The sequence below is a fragment of the Thermobia domestica genome, chromosome 15 (assembly GCF_964235325.1).
Source record: "Thermobia domestica chromosome 15, izTheDome1.hap1.1, whole genome shotgun sequence".
In the NCBI taxonomy this organism is placed as follows: domain Eukaryota; kingdom Metazoa; phylum Arthropoda; class Insecta; order Zygentoma; family Lepismatidae; genus Thermobia; species Thermobia domestica.
The window spans coordinates 75,035,170-75,062,695 of record NC_137468.1 but is presented as its reverse complement, the minus strand read 5'-3'; the positions used below and the strand labels follow the sequence as shown (position 1 = coordinate 75,062,695).

Below are 27,526 nucleotides of genomic sequence, written 5' to 3'. Positions count from 1 at the left end.
TTGTCTGTATATAAATAATGGTTACTTAAGTTTATCAGACAAGTACGAGATGCTTATACTGTCTTCCGAAATACCAACTAAGTAAGTATATTACTTCCACGCTTGTTGTAATATACCATGCAGTGATAATGACCTTATAATGATTCAGTTTACTGTTACTTTGAGGTAGTACTCGTATGACAAGTGCCAGACGTCGCACAGTGGGGCGAAAACGCAAAAAGCTGGCCAAAAGTAAAAAAACGAAAGTTAGTAATATAGGAATTTTTTTATGTAGTTGGCTAGAGTGATGTTAGAAGGGTCCAAATCCATAAATAGAATAGGATTTTTACTTTATTCCGACTACCTGAGCCACTCTTAAATAGACCCTTCAGCAGGTCAAATGCGTAGAGAACAATAGAAGAATTGTGACGCGTCCGTTGAAACGGTTGTAACTTTCGAACGCGTTCATAGTTTTTTAAATCTGTAAAGTTTTCCTATATCGTACTAGTAAGTAGAATGTGCATGAAGTGAAAAATTAATAATAATGATGTAATAATTTATAATTTGAATCGCAGGTCAGGCAAACTTTTCACATTGTTTATATATTTTATTAACTTAAAGCGTTGAAAACATTATGTGCACCCTCGTGCACCACGTTCATATTTTGTAGAATGGTAGTCGGAATATTAATTAATGCTGTCGACTAAAACGTAGCTGCCAAAACGTGCCAGTTACGAAGCGTGTTGATGTTAATTATTGTTCATTTAATGTTACAGTGACAAGCCGTTCCAGTTATCATAACCGAATCAAATACCAATAATTTATGTCATTTAAGTAATAATACATTTCTAACAAATAAGAACGTAAGTAACAAGTAATTGTTCATCAAAATATGTGAAAAAAGTGAATGTTTTTAAAGAAATATTGCGAAAATTACGAAATATGTTGGCATTCTTTTTATTCCGCCATTTTTTTTTTCAACTTTTGGGGGCCGCGGTGGCTCAGTGGTAGAGCGTTCACCTCTGGTGCTAGGGGTCTCGGGTTCAAACCCTGCTCCCGCCAAGTGAACTTTGTGGTGGACAAACACCGTGTGCGTGGGTTTTCTCGGGGTTCTCCCGTTTCCTCCCACTTTCTTCATTCCACTATTTCATTCATTACTCATTATCACCGTCTCCTTTAGCCTAACCGGCATAACCGTGGGACGTAAAACTGAAAATTTCATTTCATTTCATTTTCATTTCATTTTTTCAACTTTAGTTGCAGCAACCTCAATAACCCCTTTATCCCCACTTTTGAGAACATTTCTACGACTTTTTCGACTTTTCCAAATTTTATTCCGCCATGTTGGTTCCGCCATTTTGTTTTTTTCAACTTTAGTTGCAGAATCTTAATCAGCAGCCTCAATTTCCCCTTAATACTAAATTTCATTCAATTTGAATATAGTTATCATATTTTGGCCAGCTTTTTGCGTTTTCGCCCCACTGTGCGTCGCATGTTTTACATTTGTCGTACCAGTTCTACCACAAATTACATGCACTGTGTATGCATTTGTGTTCTTCCTACGGTACAGATATTTCTTGGTATTCAGTAACGAAAAGAAATCCAAAGAGTGAGATACCACACTGTTAAACTTCCGTTAACTGGTTAAAACTAAGAATGTTTATACGCTAGATATTGCTTTGAAGAACACTCATAGATAAGTAAAATCATTTAATTGCTTTTATAAAAATTTCACTTTTTTGCTTTTATATACGAGGGATAGTCAAAAAGTTCCTAGAATGTTGTAATTTTAGCACTTGTGATGCAGTCGCAATGAATCTTGTACAATACAGTCCTTAAGTTGCCGAATTATGACTTTAACAAGTGTCAACATGTCTTAACAGTCAGTGTACGAATACGGTGTAACTGAACGGAGAAGTGTGTAGTGATAAGTTAGCGCAACTTCCACATTGAACAACGTTCAACCATCAAGTTCATGTGCAAATTTTGGAAACTGCTTCAGAGACTTTGATAGCCTTAAAAACAATTTAGCACCATCGGATGTTTGAAAGCTAAAAATGGGTCTTTTTCGTTTCGCCAACGTAGAAGAGATCAAAACTAACGCGACGGCTGAACTTCGGAAGATACCAAAAGAAGACTTTCGTCGGTGTTTCCATCAATCGCAAGAACGGTGGAGCAAGCGTGTGTGTGTGTGTTCCAAAGGTGCCAACTTGGAAGGCGATTAAGTAAATGTTTACTTATATTGTGTTAATAAAGAGCTACAACAGAATTCCGGGAAATTTTGTACTGATCCTTGTATTATGGCTATAAAGAAATTTTAGTTATTTTAGTTACCTTATATAAACTGACTTGTAAAATAGTGCTAAATTCGAACAAGCAAGACTCAAGAGTCAAGGAACTCGGTTTTTCCTCACCTGCAGCTCAAATCATGAACGAGTTTTAGTCTGTTGAGTTTACAAGGAGTGGATGACTAAATATTTCATGAAATTACTGACCTTGTCAACGTTCTTAATCACTCCAATCCTGTGGTTAATGCCTCTGAAAACGTGGCAGTATATGATTTAAATTGTATGTGATAGGACGATTGAAAAGTCTCAACTAAGCTTTTTATTATTTAATTCGAATTCAACAGATTTCATTTAATTGCATTAACATTTATTGCTGCTAAGTTAGACAGCAATTAATTTCAGTTGATGAGTTACGAATGATTTTAATTGATTAATGTGCAGCATTGGTGCATAGTTCCCAAAACAGAATCCTTTAATCATGCACGAATTTTCAATATCTTAGTTTTAATATTTTGTACGAACGGAATTTATAGATTCAGAGGTTTATGCTTTTAAAATGACATTAGTTTTGCTATAGTTTCCATTCGTTTGTGCTATTATATAGAGAAGCGTACTTTTACAAGTGTTTGGGGGGGGGGGGGGCACCGCACAGTATTTACTGCGTTTCTGCTTCTATCAATTTTACAGTGCTACCACGGGTGTATTCAGCGTTTTATCAATAATTATACCTCTTTAAGATATACACATTAAATGAATGTTATCAGTATGATTTTGAGGTTATTATATTCTGAGTTCCACACCACCTAACTTCGTGTTCAGGAATAGTGCCCGTATGAAACGGTGTACTGGTAATTACATACTCGTGGAACCATGCATTGGATACAATTATCATCAGTAAAACTGAGGCAAGATAACTTAATGTATAGTGCTTCTTTTCTGGTGCGAAAAGTTCATGGTTCCAGTTCCAGTTAAGTTTTTGTAGAACATTGTGTACGTAATTTTTTTTCCCTTGCTCTCCTACTTTCACACTCAACCAGTCCTTTGTCGAGGTCGCGGCTAAGGTCGTGCCATATATACACGTGATCTGAATTTGTTCCTAGGTGAACGTACTTTCCTCAGATAGAAAAAGTAACGGTTCTGATTCCACTTCAAACAGTAGATTTCGTCCCAAGGACATTCTAATCAATCAATTCATAAATCATTAAATGATACATATCTCCTGTAACCTGAAGGTATAACCATGATCCGTTGTGCTTAAGATTTATTTTAATAACGAAACCTGTTACATCTTTTCGTTTGAGTCGTCTGAATGCAGTACTCTAATATAGCTTCGTGCTTCCCCATTCGTATTTTTATTGGTTGGGGTGCGTTATTTCTTTGAATATGCGCTATATTCGGTATCAAAAAGCATAGACACGAGTTCAGTAATGTGGTCTGGACGAGGAATGTAAATTTCTTAACCTTTTATTTTAAATTTGTCTTACATTTGAAAAGCTTACTCAAGTTTATATTGTATCGCATCATCATCATTATCACCTCCACCATTATTATTATGGTGTCTTAGTTTTAAAATCATTTCTGTCTAATTGCCCACAATATAACATACCCTCCATTAAAGGATCAAACCACCATTAAAATCAATCATTTGAAAGGATAACTTCCTGTATCAGAGCTGAAAGTATTGTATTGGAGTTCGTGAGGACCATTATATCATCTTTAGTGTGAGAATTATTTAAACTTTAAGGAAATTAATGATCTTTATTTATCTATTTATTTTAGGTCATAGAGACAGCATTTAACGCACTTAAGTCCAGTACAACTGATCCTTACTATAGGCGCCAATGTTGGGAAGTTATTAAATGCTTTTTAGTAGCATCACTTAATCTTGAGGATGACAAGTTCACCATGCAGAAACTTCTGTCACATCCAGCGTGAGTAATTTTACTTTTAACATTTGTTCAAGTTCTCAAATAATGTAGAAATTTAGTTGATAAATTAGGGTGTCTGTCGGTCACGAAAGTCGCGAAAGAGTCACGAAATCAGAAAACGGGCATGAAAGTCAAGGAAAAATCACGAAATTTAGCATTATAGGTCATGATTTTTTATCTTGTACAAATATAAGTACAAACTGGAAAAATTTGTTCTATAAAACGTAAAAATTCAGCATGAAAAATGGCTATGGTTGACTTTAGATGCCACCTAATCGCAAGCAAAGCACGCTTCTATCGCATGCTTGAAAATTCGGCCTAATTCGCACCCAAATTCGCTCGTGAGAATACGGAATTTTATGGTTTGGTAAAGAAAATGTCACGAAATTTCATTTTGGAATTTAGTAGACACCCTGTAAATACAGCTTATGTAAAATTACATTAAAGTATTGCTAGAGTTATTACTGTTTTCTCATGGTACTTTAGAGTTGGCCAAGAAAGCCCGTAGTTTTTCGTGTTTTCGGAAAACTTCTGGTAACATTGTTCCAAGTATTTCAGGAGTATCCATATATTGCAACATTACGTTGGCAAATCTACAGGATAGAAACAATCAAAATTACATTTCTACAAGAAAGGAAAAATATATTGTTTACAGCAGAGACAATGCATATTTCCCGATAATTCTTAGTTTTAGATTTTTTTTAAATGTAAACAGTAGCATGTTATCACAGGGACTATTAATTATAATATTTGTGGATAATGGATTTGTTGACCTAAATTGACATCTATAGATAAAATGCAGATACGTACTGGGATTGGAAGAAGAGATAACAGAATTAACAGTTACAAACTTGTAAGACTCTTTATGTGTACTAGAAAATTATGCAAATATCTTCCATTACCTACACAATGTAAAAATTATTTCCTCTCTTGTAATTAAGTTTAGTTTTTGTGATTTTGAGTGCTGACTTTGAAATTATGAAGCATAAGTAACTTATACTTTTATGTTCACAGTTTCCGTGAAGGAAAAGTCAATCCTATTCAGGGCCCGACATACAAATCGTTTGATAAACAAGCAAGAGCAGCACATCAGATGGCACTTACAGGTGAGTACTGTTAATATGTTTGTAATTGCTTTCCTAGCTCCATATTGCTTTCTCACCTGTATGTTACGATACAGTGGTGAAACCTCTCTTAACTGTCACCTCTATATAGTCTGTACACGCACAATTTATTCCGGCAGAAATATTTCTCTCTCTCTCTCTCTCTCTCCCTTATATATATATATATATATATATATATATATATATTATATACAGAGTGTCCTAGGAGGAAGGGGCAATATTTTGGGAAATGGTAGTATCGGTGATTCTAAGCAAAAAGGTTCATATGAACATTGATCCTAATCTCAGCGGTTTGAGAGTTAAAGGTTGTGAACCATTTTTGACTTTATGTTGCGTATTGCACACACTGTAGTTATTCTATAGAGCTGAAATATTGCGGATTTGAAAGAAATGGAACTGCTTTCCCAATAAAAGGGAGGTTATTGAGAGAAAGTTAAGATCATGTAAGGGAATTGGATGACAACACCGATTCCCAAATTTCCCTAAATAACGTCTCTTCCAAAGACACCACTGTCACATGTTGCATACCGTTAAAATGGCAATTCCAGCACCTTTCAAATCCGCTATGTATCACCTCTGTAGAACAAATACAGGATGAACAGTGAGCAACATGAAGTCAAAAATGGTTTACGACCTGTAGCTCTCAAACCGTTGAGGTTATGACCCATGTTCATATGAACTTTTTTGTTTAGAATCATCCATACTACCATTTTTCGAAGTATTTCCCCTGGGACACCCTGTATGCCCAACGTTTTAGTAACTTATTCATTAACGGACTGAAATTATTCTCTGTTCATACGTATTTAGCACAGAAACTATTTTGCACAATTTTAAAATAACCTGATACAATACAGTAAACAGAAAATCCTCTTCTTACAATACGTCTGTGTTGTAAATCAATCACCTGTGAAAAAAAAAATACTACACAGAATATTTGCAATTTAAAATTCTTTTCTCTGTCCACAATAAATTTTCAGTATTTAATAATGACGTTGCATATTCTTACTGTGTTACTTTTAGAACAGTCTAGGCAAACTAAAGGATTTTACACGAGGATGACATGTACTTGAGAAGAAAATTACCACAAATATTGTATATTTTGCAGTCCGTATGATCATATCTTCCAGCGATACTTTTGCTGATTTATAGAGGTGGATATCCCCCAGCAATCCAAACACTGAGTACAGTATTCCGTTATTGGCCTATGTTTACATTTATTAGTAGTGTATTTACTGAATACAATTTTCTCATGAGCTGTGAGCAGTCTAATTTGTGTACCTTCTCTAACGGACAGCTCTCATTTGTGGACAGATAATAAATCATATTTCATCCATGTTTGCTATTCAGATATTTCATTGTATTTCAACTCGAATAAATTATTTTATAGGTGTACAAAATATTATATCATTCAGGTGGTAGGTATTATACCATTGAGAACTTAAAGGTTTAAAAAATGGATTCGTCATACGGATGATACATAAAGTTAAGCAAAATTTCGTATTAATAATTTCGTGTAAAAATAAAAGTTTTTCTTGAATGGAAAATTTTCTCAACTTACGTTCGAAATGCCAGTAGTCTTCATTAGACTCTATACTTTACTAGCGTCGATTTAGTTATCTCTAGAATAAGATGGCGATAATGAATTTCGGTATTGCAGTTACAAAAGGAAAGTCTAAGTAGCGATTACAAATTTTTGATCGAGTAAATAGCTCAAAGATAGCAACACGGTCATTCATTGACGAATGTTCCATGACAAGAGTAGCACATCAGGACGTAAATTCAAAGTGAGCGCTTTTACGTGTACATTTTGGAGGAACGTCACTGAACTGTAGTGTAAGAAAATCCCTTTCAAACACAAGTTTCTGCTTATTCCTTCGTCATTAATTATACGTATACAGCATTTTAAACCCTAGCTTTTTATCTTCGTATTTTGAATTTGCAATAATTAATAATTCGTCTTTGATGTCATAGATAAAATGGCTTAAGAAGGGTAGATGGTGCTTCACTACTGACTGCGCTTGTACAATGTGACTTAATTTATACCAGTCGACATGCATTTGCTAGTAACAGTTATCTGTATTAATCTAGGTTTCATCGGTGCTATATTCACAATACAGGCTACTTTCATCTTCATATTATATATTTACAGCACTGACGACTGCTCAGTCGTCTCTCGCCGTAACTCTGTTTACATCAGATTACTTCTCAATAACTCAGAAACGAATACCATTACTGGGAGGATCCACATCCTTTCCAAATTATAATCTTTTCCATAAGAATATAATTAAAATACGAAACGTTTGTTTTTCTATCCTAATTATATTCTTAATTACCGAATACTCAGTTCCAGTCAGCAATAAACCATAAGTATAACAAGATTCTCATCATAGAGTTTGACTATTACATCCATTGTCATGGGAAAACATAACAAAATAACAATTCGTAATTTTTTTCCCCTTCCTTTAGTAGGTATACACATCTCAAAGTATAATTTCTTTTCCTTCTCTTAAATCTTTGTCATTTTTTCTACTTCATTGTATTCTCTGATTACAACTGATTTTAAAATTGATCCAGTTTTCCCTTGCTTCTCCCGTGAGACTTCGTAGTCGTTGTAGTGTATGGTAATAAAAGCTAAGTGAAGGAAGCATCATGCATAGAAATATGAAAGACCTCGTTAACGTTTATTGCTAGGTCTGTGAGTTTAGTAAATGTGCAATTTTCTTGTTAACCAACAAATTATTTTATGTTAATAATCTGGAATAACAACATTGATCAATTTATGAACAAAAGGTGCTAGTGATTTCTTTAGTTAAATACAGTTTTTTTTCCTTCCTGTGCTTCTGTCGTTAATTTAGTATATATTCGTGGATAATTTCACTTTCTATAATTAATTTAATTTACATTTGTGTGTAGGTATGTTTGTGGCAGCAGCGGTGAGAGAGCTTCGTCAGTATGTTTTACCAACAATGATAGCTTTAGTGAGACATTATACATTGGTTGCCGTAACTCAGCAAAGTGGTAAGTATTGTAATCTCATTGCTTCTTATCACACATTCGTAATCTTAGTGGTGATAGATATTTTTTGTAAATACTATTTTGCATTTGTATATAGAAGTCATTTCAACTTCATGGTAACGAACTTGACATCTTTACCACTTTAAGAAGTACTACAACTTCTGTACTCGATAGACGAGTTGTGTCTCTTACCTGTTGCCCTGCATCTCAGTTTCCACTGAAGGAGATTGCGTTGAGGCACAGTTTTATCAAGTCTGTTCCATTCCTCTTGACAAAATTTACACAAAGACTGTCGAGTGCATGGCTGCCGAAGATCCAACGCTCGTTTCTACAATGGGAATCCATGGGGGATGCATAAGGGAATTTTACAAGAATGTCTGTAAAAACAATTGCATGAATTTCCGTTTCATGTGCCATCCACTCTATGCACGTCATTGTTGGCTTCGCATATGATTGGCCGCCTTGTAGTGGTGAGTAAAATCATAAGAGGTATTCCTGCCGTATAGAGATGAAATACTATGACGGTACTATGAATGCAAAATGTTTCTCTAATAAGCTGCATTGATTTTAGCTTTTTTTGTCCACTCTGCGTGGCGTAAGTTGCCATTATAGCAGTAACCACCAACAACCATAAAGCCACGTGGAAAACTATTCAAACATTCACATACTCAGTCAGAACGACATCTGGAATCATGGGAATCATAGAAGGTGTTCTTTTCGTCACAGCCTGACAGGTACACCCATTTCTCGTCTAAACTACAAACTTCCACCTATTCCCTGCAATGTTCGTCTTCCTTACCATTATCTGAGAGACGGAGCATATAAACTCAAGCGTGATGCTTCTTTATCATATGTAAATCTTGCTCAATTATGCAATTTACGGTCGCAGCAGAACGTTTTGTTGCCCTTATAATTGTTCTTTAAGATCGTGGGTTGTTGCGTCATACCAAGTTAACGTACTTGTTGCATCACATCAGATATTATGATGCCTAATATTGGCGAGCCTAGCAACAGAGCAGAAATGCCCGTTTTGTTCTGATTCAACACAGCGTTGATCTCTTTCTTTGACACATGGAAACCTTTTGTCATACCTTGTTTATTTATTTGGCTATAACCTAACCAGTGTCGGAAAAAGCACAAATGTAGCTATTCCAAAAGGCAGTTTTTGTTGGAACCATATGACCACCTACCCACAATAATCATCCTCCCTGCAGGTCAACACAACAGTACTTTGAGTTATCTACAGTAACTTATCGGAAGTGTTCATGCTTGCTGCTGCCAAGCGATCGAATTCGTCACTACAAACCTAATACAACCTTTATGGCACAATTAAAATTGCTTTCATGTGCAATAAGAAAGACAGTAAACTACTTCTTCGTAACAATACTCAATACTATATTTTATTTGGAGTAGTTATATATTGGTATTAAAATACGCAACCTTTTTCTTCGCTTAACGGTATTTTTTTTATCAATATTTTCTTGAACTTTCAATGACGTGATTCTTTTGTTAAAGAATATTATTTTTATAAAAAGACGAATTACAGAAAAAGTTCAGATTGATTTATCCATTTCTAAAATATTATATACTTACGTTTGTGAGAATTGCATCATCAGGAAGGACACATGTGAATGCAATGAAATTCATGTTACAGATTCGTTGCTGCCTATGCAGAAATGATACGATGTCAGAACTGTATAACATTTCTAACTTTCATAAATCAGTGTGGTGGGATAACTCTGCGTACTGCATCAGAGCCTCTATAATTTGTTTCATCGAATCCATCAGGTGTTGATTGTATTCTTGACGAATCACATATCATGGTGCTTGTATGCAAGTTCGCAAGACATTTTCACTGTTAACTGGAGGACCATGGCAAACAAAGTGCTAACCAACTATATCCCACGTATACTCGGTGAGCTGTATGTCAGGCGACCGTAGAGACCAGCGAAACAGCGGCATGCTTTGCTCCTTAATAATAAGAAAAAAAGTTACATTGTAGGCGTCTTGGCTTCGGAGCTATCTAAAAATGAAGGATATGACGTCGGCTTCTTGAATTTCTGTGATCTAGCAGTCATTGATGAGATTGCCTTCAATGAATAGAAGCCAAGACGTATCCAATGGCGCCCCATACCATCAAATTGTCATTCGGCCGCTATTACGTCCGACATTACAGGCTGGCAGATTGCCTTCACCACTATAGCGTCTAACATGTGAAGATACTACTGCAGGTCACGTTGAGGTTTTCGAGGGAACACACACAACTGTCTGCCACACAACACGCCTTCTTAGGTGTTCACGTACTCATTGTAGCCTGATATAGTTGTGGCTCTGAACCAACGGAAAGCGACGCAAAGCTATACCGTGCCCCAGTTCAGCGGTCAGCAGTCGTCGTCGTCGTAAAAACGTTCACAACAGTTCTCGTGCTCCAGGATCCCGCTAACAATATGGAACACAACGCTAAACCGTCCGTCACGGCCATCCAAACAAGATGTTTGTCATACCATAGTTGCGGTCACATTGTACTCATTGCTTCCAACCCCATCATTGACTCTTTTCGGCATGCGGGGTCCGCGGTGGCTCAATGGTAGAACGTTCACCTATGGTTCGATCCCAGCTCGCGCCATATGAACTTTGTGGTGGACAAACACCGTGTGCATGGGTTTCCTCGGGGTTCTCCTGTTTCCTCCCATTGTCTTCATTCTTCCATTTCATTCATTTCTCATCATCACCGTCTCCTTTAGCCTAGCCGGCATAACTGTGGGACGTAAAACTCAAAGATTTCTTTCATTTCTTTTCGGCATACCTGCACGCGCACGAGAAGCTACCTTTCTATAGGTTGAACATACGACCTGGTTTGACGAGACATGGGACGTTCGTCTATTTTTCATTTGCATGTTCTTTGTATACATGATTAGTTCTTAATTCTTACGTGTTTTTGTTTTCATTTTCTTGTCAGGACCCTTCACAATGACAGCAAGGCAAACCAAACTTCAGGGAATGGATCCTCTTGTGTTAATAGATTCTTTAGCTGTTATTATGGGTCACGAAGAAAAGGAGTTGTGTAAACCTGGGCATTTGACTCTGATGCTGATTTTGGAAACTGCAACAACTATACTTGGATCTAAAGAAAGGGTAAGAAATAATCCAGTTCTAAAATCATGTATGTACCTTCCTTTTGAAGATTCATTCATATTTACTTGTAGATTCCTTGGATAAGTGTGTCTAAGTAAAGGCTTGAAGGAAGGAAAGTTAGATTCTCGTTTTATCGTACATTGAAGAACCAACATACCATGAATGGCCAGTTGTGAGAGATTTTGTTCCATATTATGTTTTGCATATTGAAATGAGTAGGGACGAGATAAAAAGAAATAAATTGAAACAAGAAGAAAAGAACTGTACCGTATTTACTGAAATGTTCTATATTTATGACGTATAAGACGCATACCATTTTCTATGTTCAATTTTGAGCCACTTACTTAGCAAGAAACATGTGTGGAGTTACCAATGATTAAATAAATGGAGAATCGCACGTGCGTCTGGGAATATCTATAGCGCGTGCACGTCGAGAGAAAGGTATACACACTGTAGCGATAAATAGGCGATTGTATCCAAACTGCGTTATTGAGTTAGTGAACTGTATGTAATTAGAATAATATTGTATACCGTAAGAAAGCAGGGAACATATCAAACTACACAGAATAATCGGGAAATCTTACTGAAATTAACACTTGATAACGTCGGCAAATATGGTACTTTCTAATTAAAATATACTTTTTAAATAGCTAAAGAACCTAGTCAGGGTGTCTATCGGTCACAAAAGTCACGAAAGTCATGAAAAAGTCACGAAATCAGAAAACGGTCATGAAAGTCAAGAAATTTAGCCTTTGGGGCCCAATTTTTTATCTGTATAAATATAAGTAGAGACTGGAAAATTTTGTTCTATAAAAAATAAAAAATTACCACCAAAAATGTGTATGGCCGGCTTTAGACGCTACCAAATCGCAAGCAAAGCATGCTACTATCGCATGCATGAAAATTCGGCCTAATTTGCACCCATATTCGCACTTGGGAATGTTATGAAATTTTATAGTTTGGTAAAGGAAAGGTAACGAAATTTCATTTTGGAATTTTAGTTGACACCCTGCTAGTGTATTAATATTTGTGTGCTACGTTTCTAAAGTTGTTCTGGACAATAACGTTTCCGTAGTTTTTCTTGAGATTCTATTCTTTCTCCGGTTCTTTCGTCACTTTCATTTATCATCATTCTTCTTTAACGTTAAGACACTTTTAAGATATTAAATTAAATATTTCATTTCTTGTTTATCTTCTTCTGTGTATTATTTTTCTTTTAGTAACGACATCCTGTTTTCCGTTTTCAGGCATGTAAACTTCCTCTTATGGAGTATTTAGCTGATCGGATGTGTAGTCTTTGCTACGACAGAGCCTGGTATGCCAAACTTGGAGGATGCATTGCAATAAAGTTCTTATTTGAGAGGATGGCAATGAAATGGGTTTTCGATCATTTATTTTTATTTCTAAAAGCATTACTCTTTGTAATGATGGATTTGACAGGAGAGGTAAGAGTTCCATGTACTTTATATGGTATATCACCTATATCACTATTTATTTCTAGGTATAAGTAAAAAAAGAATAAACAGTAGTTTGTTTGTTTTTTTGTAAGTTGCTATTTTATGTATTAAATTAGGCCATACAGAGGTTTAGAGAAGGTTCACTTAGATTACATATTTTAGTTCTTAACTGATTCTGTGTATATACAGTGTGGTAAGTTGCCATTTACAATTCTAGAAAAGAACTCGACCTTGCACCTGGTGCTACTGTATCCCTGTTAAAATTCCGTAATATTTAATATTTTAAACTGTGCTGGAATCATAGACATCCAACTCAAATTTGAGGAAGGTTGCCTTGGCTTGTAACCAATTCGTATAATATCATTAACTTGTAGAATCTCTAGGATGGGCACAAGTTCTATATATTTTTTTTTTCAACTTCCGTTAAGCCACCGGCGAAGAACCAAGTGAGATGAGACACCGGAGTACGACACATCCGTTCACTGGATGTTGCCCATTTCCCACAGCGATATTCAGACTCTTGCCATTCGATCATTATGGAGTAGCAAGTGTAAAAACATATCGAGTGCAATCGATGCGCCCGCCAAGTATGAACTACGTGATATATTTCTTTTTGTCCAGGCGGAACGACATACTCGACATTTACAAGTTACTGTCGAGTAGTAGGCTAGGTACATGAATTTCAACGACGACTGACCAACGTACAGGACAAGAGTAGGCAAAATTAGAAACCTGTGGCGGAAGATGACAAATGACCTTGAACGAGTAAATTGTGTGGTTCGTGAAATGCGTAGATTTTGATTTCTGAATTTTGATCTTGCACTTTCAAGGAACCTAGAAGTCGCCTGTAGAAATCGAGTTTACATAACATAGTTCACACCTAGTGGGCGCTTCGATTGCACTCGACATGTTTCATGCCCGCTACCCACAATGATTGAATGGCAGAGTCTGTCTATCGATATGGGAGATGAGTGACATCCAATGAATAACTTCGTCTTATCCTCATTTCGTCATCTGAAGTGACCCTCGTGACTTAACGAAGGTATGAATATATATATATATATATGCCTCGTATTTAAACATAGAAAACAACTCGCTAGTATTCAGTACTACTGTGTTCCTGTTACAACTCCGTAATATTCAATATTTTGGTCCACGCTGGGTTCATGGGCGCGAACTCAAATTTGAGCAAGCTTGCCTTGCCTTGGCTTGCTACCAGTCTGTATAGTAACTTGTAGATTCTCTAGGATGCATATTTGAACATAGAAAAAAACTCATCTTGCATCTGGTGCTACTGTATCTCTTATTACTCCATAATATGCAATATTTTGGCTTGAAACTAATCATAGAGAATCTATAAGTGTAGCAATATGTCGAGACCACAAAAAATAGATCCCTTGAGATTGTTCACTACCCCTTTCAGCCCTTCGACGTTTCAATTCAGGCGCCTCAAATAATCATGTTTTTCAGTGTCTACAGAGCACGAAATGGTTGGCATACTACATCCATCGGCCAGAGAGAGTTTCTATATACCTTATCGAGCACCTTAGGAGAAATTCCTGTTTTGAAGACTGTTGGTGCCAGTGTCACTAACCATTTTGTACCCGATTGTCCCATTGATTCCGTTTTCTTGTGAGTACACCACCAAATCATCTTCTGAAATGTCTTCTATGTACAGACAGGCGTTGCTCTCCACAGCATGTATCCTGCTCATACCTTCTCGTGTTCCTCTTATTGTACTTTTCTGGATGTTTGACGCCTCTTCCATCACTGTTATGCCTCACCACCATGCTCCAGCTTTTTTTCTTGTGTTTCTTGTCTTCCACGTTTTATTTTCCTGATCTTTTCTGCTGCGCATGTCTTCCGCACTATTCGTGTGTTTCCTTGTTTCTAGTTTCCTTCCGTCAAATTGGACGGGTCCCACAATGGGTTCAGTGCGTTGAAATTCCTTTGGTAGTTCAGGTTGGTTATTTCTACTTAATTACAGACTCTTTTAGTAGATACTTCTGTTTCCTTAGACTCTGAGGTACGTGGGCCGCTGCTCCTTTGTTGTAGTCGGTAGTTTGGGCGCTTGCTTTCTCCCCATTTGCCCACTAAGTTGAAAGTTGTTTTTGGATGTCGTAATCTTCATTTCGATCAAGCTTACTTTGTCCATCATTGATTTCTGGAAATGTGCCACTTGTTGTTTAGACTTTTCTGATTCTTTTCCTATTTCCTTTAGTTTGATTTTCCTTTCCACATCTCTTCCGAATTTCCACTCTTCAAATGCAGCTTTGCATTTAGAGCATAGCTACAAGAACTTGACTTGGATGATTCGAGGATGTTGAAAGCACTTACTCCAACCCCTGTACATTCCCTCTAATACAATCTGTTGCATGAGCCACCACATCGTTAGATCCTACATCATTGGCGCACGGTGGGCAAGCTTGTATTTTCCCTCTCTCCTGCTAGTTATTAGGAGTACCACTACTGTCTGAACCCGGCACACTGACTTTTATGTATAATTTACAAACGCCTTTGCACAGAAATATTTAAACTTTATACAATCATTACACCGAGGTTTCAATAGTATGTACACATCTAACTAGATTTTATGTCTCCTTATGCATTCGTTGCACTCAGTTTTTCATAGTCATGACGGCGAAAGTCTGGCAGCGTTGCACTAGGGAGTTTCCCGAATTAAGTCAGAGACTCTACTTAGACATGGCTCATCTGATCATAGTAACTATTCATGAATTTCACCTTTACAGCACATAACAAAAACACACCATCATCTTCCATCGAAACAGAATCTTGTCCAGTTCAGTAGCCGAAAACATTGAAAGCAATCAAGTTCTACGTACGAAAATCACTAAAAATAAGTTCGCGAAATCGCATCATACGCACGAAATAATAAATACTAATAAACCGAGATGTTATTTGAAGTATATAGGGATGTTTATTATATGGCTGTTATTAGAAACATGAAAGTGAGGAAAGTTAAGTTCAAAAAAGGAATTGTTAACTAACATTAGATCTGATACCATAGTGGCTTCCATAGTCTGAAAATAGAGATCTTAACTGAGGAAGATATGCACTCAGACGGGTTGGTCGGTGAGCGTTACGGGCAAGGAATATTTATTAGTTAGGAAAAAATAGAAGTAAATTAATAGTAATAATTATAATACGAATAAAAGATTTAATAGAAATAGATTGAAAATGAGTAACAATAATTTTATATACATAAAATTACATATGGTAAACGGAGTGTGATGCAGTCTCTCTCTGAGGAACGTTTAAAGAATTAAAGAAGGGCTTTAGTGGGACACGTGAATGAGAATCTGAGCGCTCGAGAATATCGGTGGTGGTTAATGCATATCGAGAGATAAGTTACAGAGATTCGGCAATGCAAAAAAGTGGGTGAAGGCTGCATTTAGGATTATAAGTTGCAAGCATCATACCGAAATGATGGATTGAACGGTGAAACTAAGTAAGTTAGTCTTAAACAGTGACTGCTTTAAAAAACTTACCGTATCATACTTTTTTATGTTTGTTATAAATTTAGTTACGATAATTGAATATGTTTTTTTTTTTTTTTTTTTTTTTTTTTTTTTTTTTTTTTTTTAAATACTTGTTTCAGGTTTCGAGTGGTGCAGTGGACATGGCAAAAGCCAATTTAGAGAAAATGCTAACAGTTTGTGCCTCACCGATTGAACCAGATGAAGCCAATGAAGAACTAGTGAAATCTCAGAATAAGAGTTTGCTTGATGTAACTCATGAACTTGTTCGCCAAGTTACAAGTCCAAATGCTCTTGTCAGAGAGCAGGTATGTGTTAAATAGATTTATATAAACTATATAGAGCTTTATTTTGCGCAAGTAAAAGCAAGAAACATAATAAAAGTTGTTATATAATATTTTGTAATCTCTTATGGATTATGATCAGATACGCTAGAACATGAAACTCTGAATCATCAAAATAATAATACTCTATGCTAGGTGTTATATTGAGATTTCTTGTCTTCTTGTGTCGTAGGGTCAAAGATTGAGGCTAAATTAACAGAAAGATTCAAGTTCTTCTGTATCGTTCTCATCTTTATCTTATATTTATCCAAAAGATTATCCTTCCAACAAGAATTAAAATATCTCGGAAGTTTTGTTAGATTATTTGTGTGAGTTACATTGAAAGCACATGCGTTTTGCTTCTTTTCTCATTCGTTCTCCCTTGCCTCTATGAGAAACGCTGACTGACAGTGTTGTACATTTGTGAAGCTAGATAATATTGTGGTACAATAGTTATAAATTTATATATATATACTAAGACTTATCGTCACAGTTGACAAATAGCAAGTCTCTGGAGTTAGAACAAATAAATGACTGAATTCAGAGGATCTTTGTGACTATCTAGTAAAATAAAATAACTTTTATGTCAATAATCCGAATTAGATTTTGGTAGTAGCTTTGACTTATCTATTCAGTTTAGACAGTATGTGTTTTTGTACTCAAGCTAGACTTCAAGTATCTACGAAATCAAAATAATTTCAGGGTTTTAATTTTCGTATATAATATATACAATCTATTACTGTGCAAGAGTATTCCTTGTCTACACAATTGTGTAAGACGTTCTCTGCCACAATTCAAAGAGCCAAATACTGCTACTAGACTGGGTATCGAACCCGAGTCATCGACTTAACGTGCAGATGCCCTAACCACTACACCATAAAGTCTGTCCAGTCCAGCCACACATCTTTTATTTTTCACGTTAGTGTTCGGTCATTTAGACTACATGAATTGGACTATAACTTGCAGTTGTTGTGCTTTGATATTCTAGTGTTCTGTTGAAATAATCTGTGGCTGTTGAAATAAATGTGCATATGAGAAATAAAAGTTACAGCGTGAATCCAGTAATGCTTTTGGTCAGGAGGAAGCAAATCTTTGTTGAGAGAGTGTCTTGAATAGTATGAATTTGATATATTATACTAACTTGACTGGCTCCGACATTTGGAAACTCAACGATCGGCTCGTCCGCCAAAATGTCAAGGGGTTAGGCTAGTTGTCGAAAGTAAGATAAACATTTATATGTGGGTTTAAGTAGAATTATACAAAATTTTAATTTCCGAAGCTCAATTCTTTTAGAAGTTTGGTGAGAAGTGAGTCACTTTTTTTTCTTATTTTAGATTTTGTGATCTTAAATAAATGTATTGTATTACGTGTGTTCTTATAGGCAATGCACTCGTTAGAAGTTTTGGCAAAAATTCAAGGCAAGACTGTGACCGAAGTTATGGAACCGCACAAAGATGTCTTAGCTGATATGATTCCGCCGAAGAAACATCTCCTTCGACATCAACCGGTAAACGCACAAATTGGTTTGATGGATGGAAATACTTTCTGCACAACGCTTGAGCCCAGACTCTTTACCATTGGTAAATTATTATTTATTGATTTTTATTATTATTTCTAAATGTATGGTTAATATAGTAGCTTGTATCAAACGTAGAATTAATGAGAAACATCTGTGAGTGACTTATAACTAAGAGTGAGAAGTGATATGGAACGCGACTTAATTGGCAGTAGGAAGTTTTTATAATTTGTCAAAAGTCCGCTATTTGGCAAAAACTATCGCAACGTTTAAGCTACGATTATTATTATTATTATTATTATTATTATTATTATTATTATTATTATTATTATTATTGCATTAAAATGCGAAAGAGGGTAGTACTCTGCCATTATCATCATAATGAAACAATATGAACGTATATAATAATAATCATTATGGTGGACATTTTTTAGTACTTGTAAGTTGCGAAGTGTACGATTCTTACTTTTTCTTCTTTCTGTTAAATATGGTGTGCTTTAAGTTACAAAGAGATAAAAAGGTAGGCATTGAGATCAGGTTATGTAATTTCTCAATGACCGTGCATCACTGTCTCTAGTGACTACTAAGCGCGTACTGAACAGGCGGCTGGAAAGTAAGATCGAAGAGATGTTGGAAGATCAATTTGGATTCCGGAAAGGAAAAGGCACCAAAGATGCTATTGAGTTGATGAGAATTATATCAGAATAAGTTCTTGATGTAAAGGAGTTGTGTTTGTGCTTCATCGACTGGCAAAAACCTTTCGGCAGTGGAGATTGGAAAAGGAGTCTGACTAGGCTGTAGTATGTCACCCCAATTATGCAGCATTTACAGTGAATGTTTAATGACAGAAGCATTAATGGGAATTGGAGATTTCAAGATTTTGGGTCAGATCAGTAACAAGATCAGGTATGCAGATGATACGGCTATTATAGCTAGAACCGAAGAAGGAAAACAGGAAATGGATGACAAAATAGTTGACACTGGGAGATAATATGGAATGGAAACCAACATCGAAAAATCGAAAGTGATTAGGATATCCTGTGGAAACGTACCCTTGCGTGTCAGATTAGAACAAAGAGAACTTGAAGAGGTCGATAATTTCAAATATTTGGGAAATATGCTGACGAGATCAGGTCAAGAATTATCATAGCTATAGAGGTGTTCAACAAGAAAAAAGATCACTCTTAACTAGCAGGCTTAATATTGTACTAAGGAAAAAGCTGGTCAAGTGCTATATTAAAGGTTGGACCATATTGCAAAGATCCCCACATTCGACAGACGCACGTATCAACTTAACACGTGCTTATTTATAAACAACTTAGCAGACAGCAAGCCAACAAGGAGGACACCGAGGAACGCCGAAAGCAGACGGACCTCACGGAAGGACCCGAGGAGGACAAATAAAAGAAGGAACACCAAGGGACCCAGCATCAGTCGTCCAACTGATCAAATCACCTACACCGCCCTGAGATCGCACTGGACTAAGGGTACACCCATCCTTCCCGAGGTCGCACTGGACTAGGGATCCTCTCAACAACAAAGCCTTACGAAGCTGCCTTGAGCTGAGGGGGCTATCCTTGCAAACTCACCGAACCGGCAGGTGCCTTGGAGACTGCCTTGAGAGAAGGGGCACCGTGCAAAACACCTATACTCCTCTACTTTGACATTAACGAGAAAACAGTATTATTCTCTTTGTAATCAAAGACGTTTTGTATTTATCAAATTTTATAATAAAATTGGTGAAGGGATAAATCTCGGTCTATTATTGACTCTACCAAAATCATTGCAATATGGTTTAGAAACTTGGACATTACGAAAGTCAGAGAAGAAATATTTTCTTGGAAATGTGATGTTGAAAGAAAATGGAGATGATGAGAAAATGGACGGAAAGAGTAACAAATCAAGAGGTTTTGAAACGGGTAGGAGAGAAGATGGCGCTTTTAGCTAGCAGCCTTCGTAGAAAGGCCAATTGCATTGGACATATCTTGCAAAGAAATCGTCTTCTTTATATGACCATATAGGGAAAGATGTAAAAAAAAAAAAAAAAAAAAAAAAAAAAAAAGAATATGAAGAAGAACACAACTGATCGATTATTTGAAAAATAGAAGGAAATATTGGGAGTTAAAAGAGGAAGCTGAAGATGGAGAAACGTGGAAGAAACCTAAAGTAATAATAATAAACTCATTAGTCCCAGTACGTGCCAACAGGCAGAATAGCAACATTATGATCTGCGAAATAAGTAAAATTAATTGGAAGTACATATAATGCGGTAAGTCGTACTTGGGAACTAGATCATAGCAATTGCAGTGAAACGGAAGAACGTTGTTCATGCAAATAATTGTATATATATATCGAGATTCAATTTTCACAACACAAGTCGCGAAATAACGTGAATTTCGGTGGATTCATCGTTTTTAGGGCAAGTACATATATTTTACGAAAACTGTTGTGAAATCGTTTTCCAGAATTTTGAGTGAGTCTTAACTAGATTTTTTTTTCACGGGAAGAAAAAGATTCTAAAAGCCTTGGTCATGATTATTTGAATATAAGTTGTAAATAATCAGCAGGCTTCCATTTTGAATAAAACAGTTAAATAAAGAAACTCAGGTGGGTCTTCGAGATGTTATTCTGGTTTATACAGTACTTTCACTCGTATAGTTATACATCAAACAAAGAAAATGGCATTTCTGGTATGTTTTAAAAATTGTTTGTATTAATGAAGAAATAAGGTGATTGTGTTGCTTTCTTGCTCTGTTTAGGGTATATATATATATATATATATATATATATATATATATATATATATACAGGGGCAAACCATATTTTGCCGTTTTATCCAGTGCAAAGCAGGATTGATGCCCATTTTATCCAGTGTATACCTGAGCCCCTATAGCCCCCCCTTGGATCCGCCACTGTATATATATATATATATATATATATATATATATAAAGCAAATATTAGGGGATAAAACAACTTTACGAGTAAGAACACTGCTTTCCTTAAATAGTGTTGAAATATTTAAATCCTTAGACATAATGCATTAGAAATATTCATTTCTGTACTTTTTTTTTCACAAGACAATATTTTGCACATATTTGACTGACAACTAATCTCTATTTTTGGTTTCAGACTTATCAATTGGGGAACACAAGAATTTCTTCCGTGAACTCTTGTCACTCTGCGAAGCCGAAGATAACACATTATTGAAATTTCCATGTTATAAGTCAGTTAACAATTTGGTGCCACTCAGAAAGGCTGCATTACGGGCACTAGCAGCATGCCATTACATTCCAGCTAGCAGAGAAAAGATATTTAATGTTCTGTACAAAGCTTTAGAAAAACCGAATCCAGAGTTACAGAAAGCTGGTTATGAATGTATGAGGAAATTCATTGCTGGTTTTCAAATTGATATGGAAATGGTAAGTTCGTTTAAGTGAATGCAATGATAGCTTTCTTTCTGCAGTCAGTATTTGTATCATTCTTTTGCTTTCCCTTGAATTAATACTGTTATATGAATAGAATAGGTCCTATCAATAGCTGTTTCGTTGTTTTTTCGTCGTCGTCTTCAATTATTATCATTGTTAAATAGTGCGTTCTTAATTTGAAATTCCTTCTGAAATAATGAGGGCACGACTCCTTGGTTGTGTATGTTTAGCACTTTGTCTTTAGTATGCGTGCGTTGACGACGACGACGACGACGACGACGACGACTACTACTACTACTACTACTACTACTACTACTACTACTACTACTACTACTACTACTACTACTACTACTACTACTACTACTACTACTACTACTACTACTACTACTACTACTACTACTACTACTACTACTACTACTACTACTACTACTACTACTACTACTACTACTACTACTACTACTACTACTACTACTACTACTACTACTACTACTACTACTACTACTACTACTACTACTACTACTACTACTACTACTACTACTACTACTACTACTACTACTACTACTACTACTACTACTACTACTACTACTACTACTACTACTACTACTACTACTATTATTATTATTATTATTATTATTATTATTATTATTATTGCAACCCACATTATGCTTTATTTTTTTTGTTTAATTATGCTTTATTTTTTTCAAAATTATGCGTTATTATGCTTTATTGTTAATTTCAATCAGTGTTTTACGTTAATCGTGTACAATGTATATTTACTATACATTAAATATTCTAAATATCTTGATCTATTTATTACTATTTTATGCAACCAGTTTCTTTCATATTTAATGAACTTTGTACTTAATGAACTGTAAAGAGATCTGATTGAGGGCGCATACTGACTATGAAATCTTTAAACGTTACTTCAACTTTTTCTCATAATACTTCGCAGTTACTTTTAGAAGAAAGCTATTGTTTATTCATTGTTGGCGGAAAATTTTCTTCTTCTTTTCCTTTTTTATTTTCTGCACTTCAAAGGATTACACTGAAAAGTTTACAGAAATAAAAATAAGCTTTTCATTGTTGCATTGTTATGTTCTCAAAGATTTTGTATTGTAAATATTGTTTTTTTAAAATTATTAATACAGTACATTAAACTTGCAGTTAATCAGAATTTTCCAAGAATTGTGCTATATAATTTAAATTATGCTTTATGGTTTATTTTCTAAAATTATGCTTTATTATGCTTTTAAAATTAGATTCTTCTGGACCCTTAGACTACCACAACCATGTTCAAGGTACCAACCATATATGTAAATTGCTGTTATGTTTTTTATGCTTTTGTGTTATTGCCCTTATTATTATTATTATTATTATTATTATTATTATTATTATTATTATTATTATTGTAACTTTTAATAATACGCAAATGAAATCTTTATAATTAATATTATTTGATTGTGAAGTATTAAGAATATGAGACGGTAGAATGTCTCTATAACGAACGTCAGTGTAATGAGATGTTCAGAATTGGAAATTTTTTCCTGTACTTCCCGTAGCCTTGAAGTTTTCATACCATCTTTTGACACTTGTCCCTGCTTCGGATGGAGTAGAGGAGGGTTCATACGTTGTTTGGAACTTGCAAGCCACAGCTCACACCGTGCCTTTTTTTTGTATATACACCATAATGAGTCAATGATCACCAGTGCAAGTGTCACTGACGGTACAAACTGGAAAGTCAGGGTAAAATTTGAAGTTTCGTCGGATGGTTGTTTTGATAAATGGAGGACACTTAAAAATATCAAAAATATCTTTAACGTAACTTAAGAATTCTTCTCGCATAATGCCACTGTCATTGATTTGTTATATCGAGTCTTTTAGAGGCTCGTATCTTTCGTCATGGTGAGGAACTTTGCCGAGTGATAAATTTAAAGCGTATTGTAAAATGTAAAAATATTGTAATTAATACAGTATGGAAAAGCAAGCTTTGCAGTCTCACGCCAAAGGATCAACCCACTTGGAAACTATCAAAAATATGAGTAGTTTACACTCTCTGTTAATGTTTTTACAACTAAACCAAGTGCTTTCGTTTCTACAAGTTCAGAATACCAAATAGGACCTGTATCTTCAGAGTCTTCAGCATCTACTAGACAGATGTAAAGAAAACAGAGTGTACGAGTTTAGAGAGAAGTAATCCAATAAATCGTCAAGTTTTATTATTTGGTCTAGGAATTAATTCGTGCGGGTGGACAAGAGATGGCGCAACGAACGGAGCGTCCCACAGTTCCGTGTATCCACACATGTGTTGCAAACCCCTGTCATCGCGTATCGTTCGTAGTATAGGGCAGTGGATTAAAGCGTCAACAACACCAGTTTGTAGTTAAGTGAACATGGCGCAATTTGTGCCTGATAAAGTGTTTTTGCGGGGTGTCCTGCTGCATTACTTTAACATGCAGAAAAGTGCGACTGAAAGTCATCGTATTTTGGTGGAAGTGTATGGTGACCATGCTCTAGCTGAGCGAACGTGTCAGAAGTGGTTTGCACGGTTTAGAAGTGGTGATTTCGGCTTGGCAGACCAAGAGCGAGCTGGACAGCCAAAAATATTTCAAGACGAAGAATTGACAGCATTGCTCGAGCAGGATTCGTGTCAAACGCAGGAACAACTTGCAGCAGCATTAGGCGTTGATCAAACAACAGTCTCCAAACGCTTGAAAGCCATGGGAATGATTCAAAAGATGTCACATTGGGTTCCACATGAATTGAAAGACAGAGACGTTGAAAGACGAAAAACCATTTGCGAATTGCTGCTTCAACGACAGAGCAGAAAGTGGTTTCTGCATGGAATTATTACGGGTGATGAGAAGTGGATCCATTACGAGAACCCTAAACGAAAAAAGGCCTGGGTGAAACCAGGTGAACCAGGTCCATCACAACCAAAACGAGATATTCACTGTGCAAAGGTTATGCTGTGCATATGGTGGGATATGAAAGGTGTAGTGTACTATGAGCTGCTGCAACCGGGTGAAACTATGAATGGAGAACGTTATCGACGACAATTAATGCGTTTGAAGCAAGCTCTGGCCAGAACACGACCAGAATGGGAGAACAGACATGATAAACTTATTGTTCAACATGATAACGCTTGCCCACATGTCGCAAAATCGGTCAAAACCTATTTAGAAAATGTCGGATGGGAAGTTTTACCCCACCCGCCGTATTCACCAGACGTTGCTCCTTCGGACTACTACTTGTTCGATTGCATGAACAACGATTTGATTGGACAGCGGTTTACTTCTTCAGAAGATATCGAAACATGGGTCTCTGACTGGATCGCTTCCAAGGATGAGGACTTCTTTCGCCACGGAATCCGTATATTGCCTGACAGATGGGCGAAAGTGGTGGCTAGCGATGGACAATATTTTTCTTAAGGTATTTATGTATTTTGTGTTTGTACTACAGCTTCAATGTGTGCGTACCAACCGCACGAATTAATTCCTAGACCAAATATAAAAGATAAAATGTGCAAAGCCAAAATTATTTGGGCTCTTCAGTTTGTGTGCAAAAGAATGTCATTCAATTCATGGGACAACTTAAATTCGGTATTCATGTTGATGTTCGCCGATAGTCAGATTTGTAAACCGTTCACTATTGGACAGGACAAGGTTTCATAACTAATTGATCTTTTTTTTTAAATAGCAGATAATAGACAGCCTAAAAGCTTCCAAGCTTCTGATATGCTTCGATGAGGCTTTAAATAAAGTTATTCAGAAGAGGCAAATACATAGGTGGATTAAAAGTAGTGGTAATTTTATTCTCACGGCAGAGGACTGTTTCTCATCATTATAAGATTTCCGTATCTGATTAGGGAATGTGAAGTGATGAAGTATAGCGAGTGGTAACTATTGTTATTCAGTCAATAACAGCAGTGCCGTGAAGTACAGTGAAAGAAAGTGGAAGCACCATAACAATATGTTGCGGAAACACGAATAACGTGCTAAATCAAGATTGAAATGGCAGATGGGTGCAGTGCACAGCACGAAAGTTATTTCGTGACGACCTTTTCACCAAATGAAGAAACCACTGCACGGGAAGCACTACTGTGAAGATATATGAAATTTTTATGCATTTGCATAGATTATGAGTTATTTTATTTCGAACATTAGGACATTTTACTTTAATTTGAACTCAATGAAAAGCATCATCGTTTAATTAATGTTGAAGTCACATTTCATTTTTTTTTTTTCTAAAGTACACATACTTTACAGAGAAGTAAGCTTTCTTGCTCTCTGTTGTCTTATTCTCACATATGTAATTTCTTAATAAAATAAATTAACCTCACCTATGGTTAATCTATGTAGTCTGTGCTATTGAACGTCATGAAAGAAATTATTGATGAACCAGGAAATAACCCAGATGGGACGTTAAGCAAAAACCATTGTAAGAGTTTTCGAAGGGTAGTCGAAGTTTAATTTCACGCATCATCAACGAAGCATGATTGACGCGCCGACGATATACGGCGTCTTCCACATGTGTGGCAAACTAGTTTCTGAAAGAAAATTTTCCCTTGCCACTGACAGAATTATTACAGATTTCCATGGATGGTCCAAACACTTTAAACTTGCTTTCTCGTTTCCAGGACCACATCAGAACAGTTACCTTATGGAAAGCTTGTTAAGTGTAGTGCATGGGGTTTGCATTTTATCCATGGTGCGGTGAAACACTATTATTCTCAACATTAGTCTTGAATCGATTGACTGGAGTATGTGTATCTTACTATGCCACTTGCACTATCTGTTCAGTAACTCATCAGCTCTTCAAGAAAGTTTACTTAGATCACAGGATGCATAGAATTTCCTGTCAAGTTCTGCGGTGTCCGCTGGTTGCAAAATACTAGTTGTTTTCAGAGGGCATTGAAAAAACTGCCGAAAACGAGGCCTGTGAAAACTCGGAAGAAGACAGCAAGCGATCCATTTTAAAGTGCAAACTAACTTTCTGCAATATGGTAGCCATTGAATGCCAACCTGTCCTGTGTAGGTTTCAGACTTCAAGGCCAATGGCACGTTCGTGTTTGATGATGTAGGGAAATTTTTACGAGATCTCGTGATTCGATGTGAAACCAGAACTGCTGAAATGAACAGTTAGAGGGCTATTAAATGTTGATTTGCCAAAAGAAAGAAAAAATCCTGTTGTGAGCAATGTCTACATTGGATTTGCTGCCAGACGTTTTCTCGCACAAATAGGAACAGAGGCCGAGGAACAACAGAAAATTGAATTTTCAATGGCTGCCGCTGCTTCATATTTCCATGATTGCCGAACTGTGCTTGCTGAAAACTTCAGGAAAAAATACATCTCATTCTCCAGTCTAAATACAGCAGAACTTCAGAGTTGCATTTATTTATCTATTTTATTATTATTATTATTATTATTATTAAATCAGAACCTGTCGTAAACGTGCATTGAGTAGTATGGCATAACATACTTTCAATAAATTTCGTCCTTGTCACCCACAAATTTTTATTCGTAAACATTACAGTTACAACATTATTGAGATTTAATTTCCTGCAGGACTTTGTTCTTCTTCTAAGGACAAACGTGTTCACAGAATGAAAAGCATATTCTGGCAACATTGACTCATTTGTCGGGAAAACAATGAAAAAGAAACATAAAAGGAAGTACTTTTACTTCAACAGTTATACTTTTAAATCATTAGTTGTATTCAAATTCATCCTAAACTCGATAGATTAAAACACTAGGAATATTAAAAGCTTTCGCCAAATTGAAAGAAACATTATTTATATAAAACTTCAAGAAAATAAACATGTTCTCTGTGCGCGAGTT

At 36.0% G+C, this 27,526-nt stretch overlaps 1 protein-coding gene across 4 annotated transcripts in view; it reads left to right on the top strand.

Moving 5' to 3' along the window:
• The window catches only part of Nipped-A (Transcription-associated protein Nipped-A), a 207,852-nt gene that overhangs the window by 67,799 nt on the left and 112,527 nt on the right, over positions 1-27,526 (top strand). For all 4 annotated transcript variants that reach the window (XM_081739846.1, XM_081739844.1, XM_081739845.1 and 1 more), the window contains exons 17-24: positions 4,047-4,198; positions 5,210-5,301; positions 8,233-8,337; positions 11,294-11,469; positions 12,717-12,914; positions 16,546-16,731; positions 18,128-18,326; positions 21,393-21,682. In XM_081739846.1, coding sequence (XP_081595972.1) covers positions 4,047-4,198; positions 5,210-5,301; positions 8,233-8,337; positions 11,294-11,469; positions 12,717-12,914; positions 16,546-16,731; positions 18,128-18,326; positions 21,393-21,682 — 1,398 coding nt within the window. The remainder of the gene's footprint in view (positions 1-4,046; positions 4,199-5,209; positions 5,302-8,232; positions 8,338-11,293; positions 11,470-12,716; positions 12,915-16,545; positions 16,732-18,127; positions 18,327-21,392; positions 21,683-27,526) is intronic.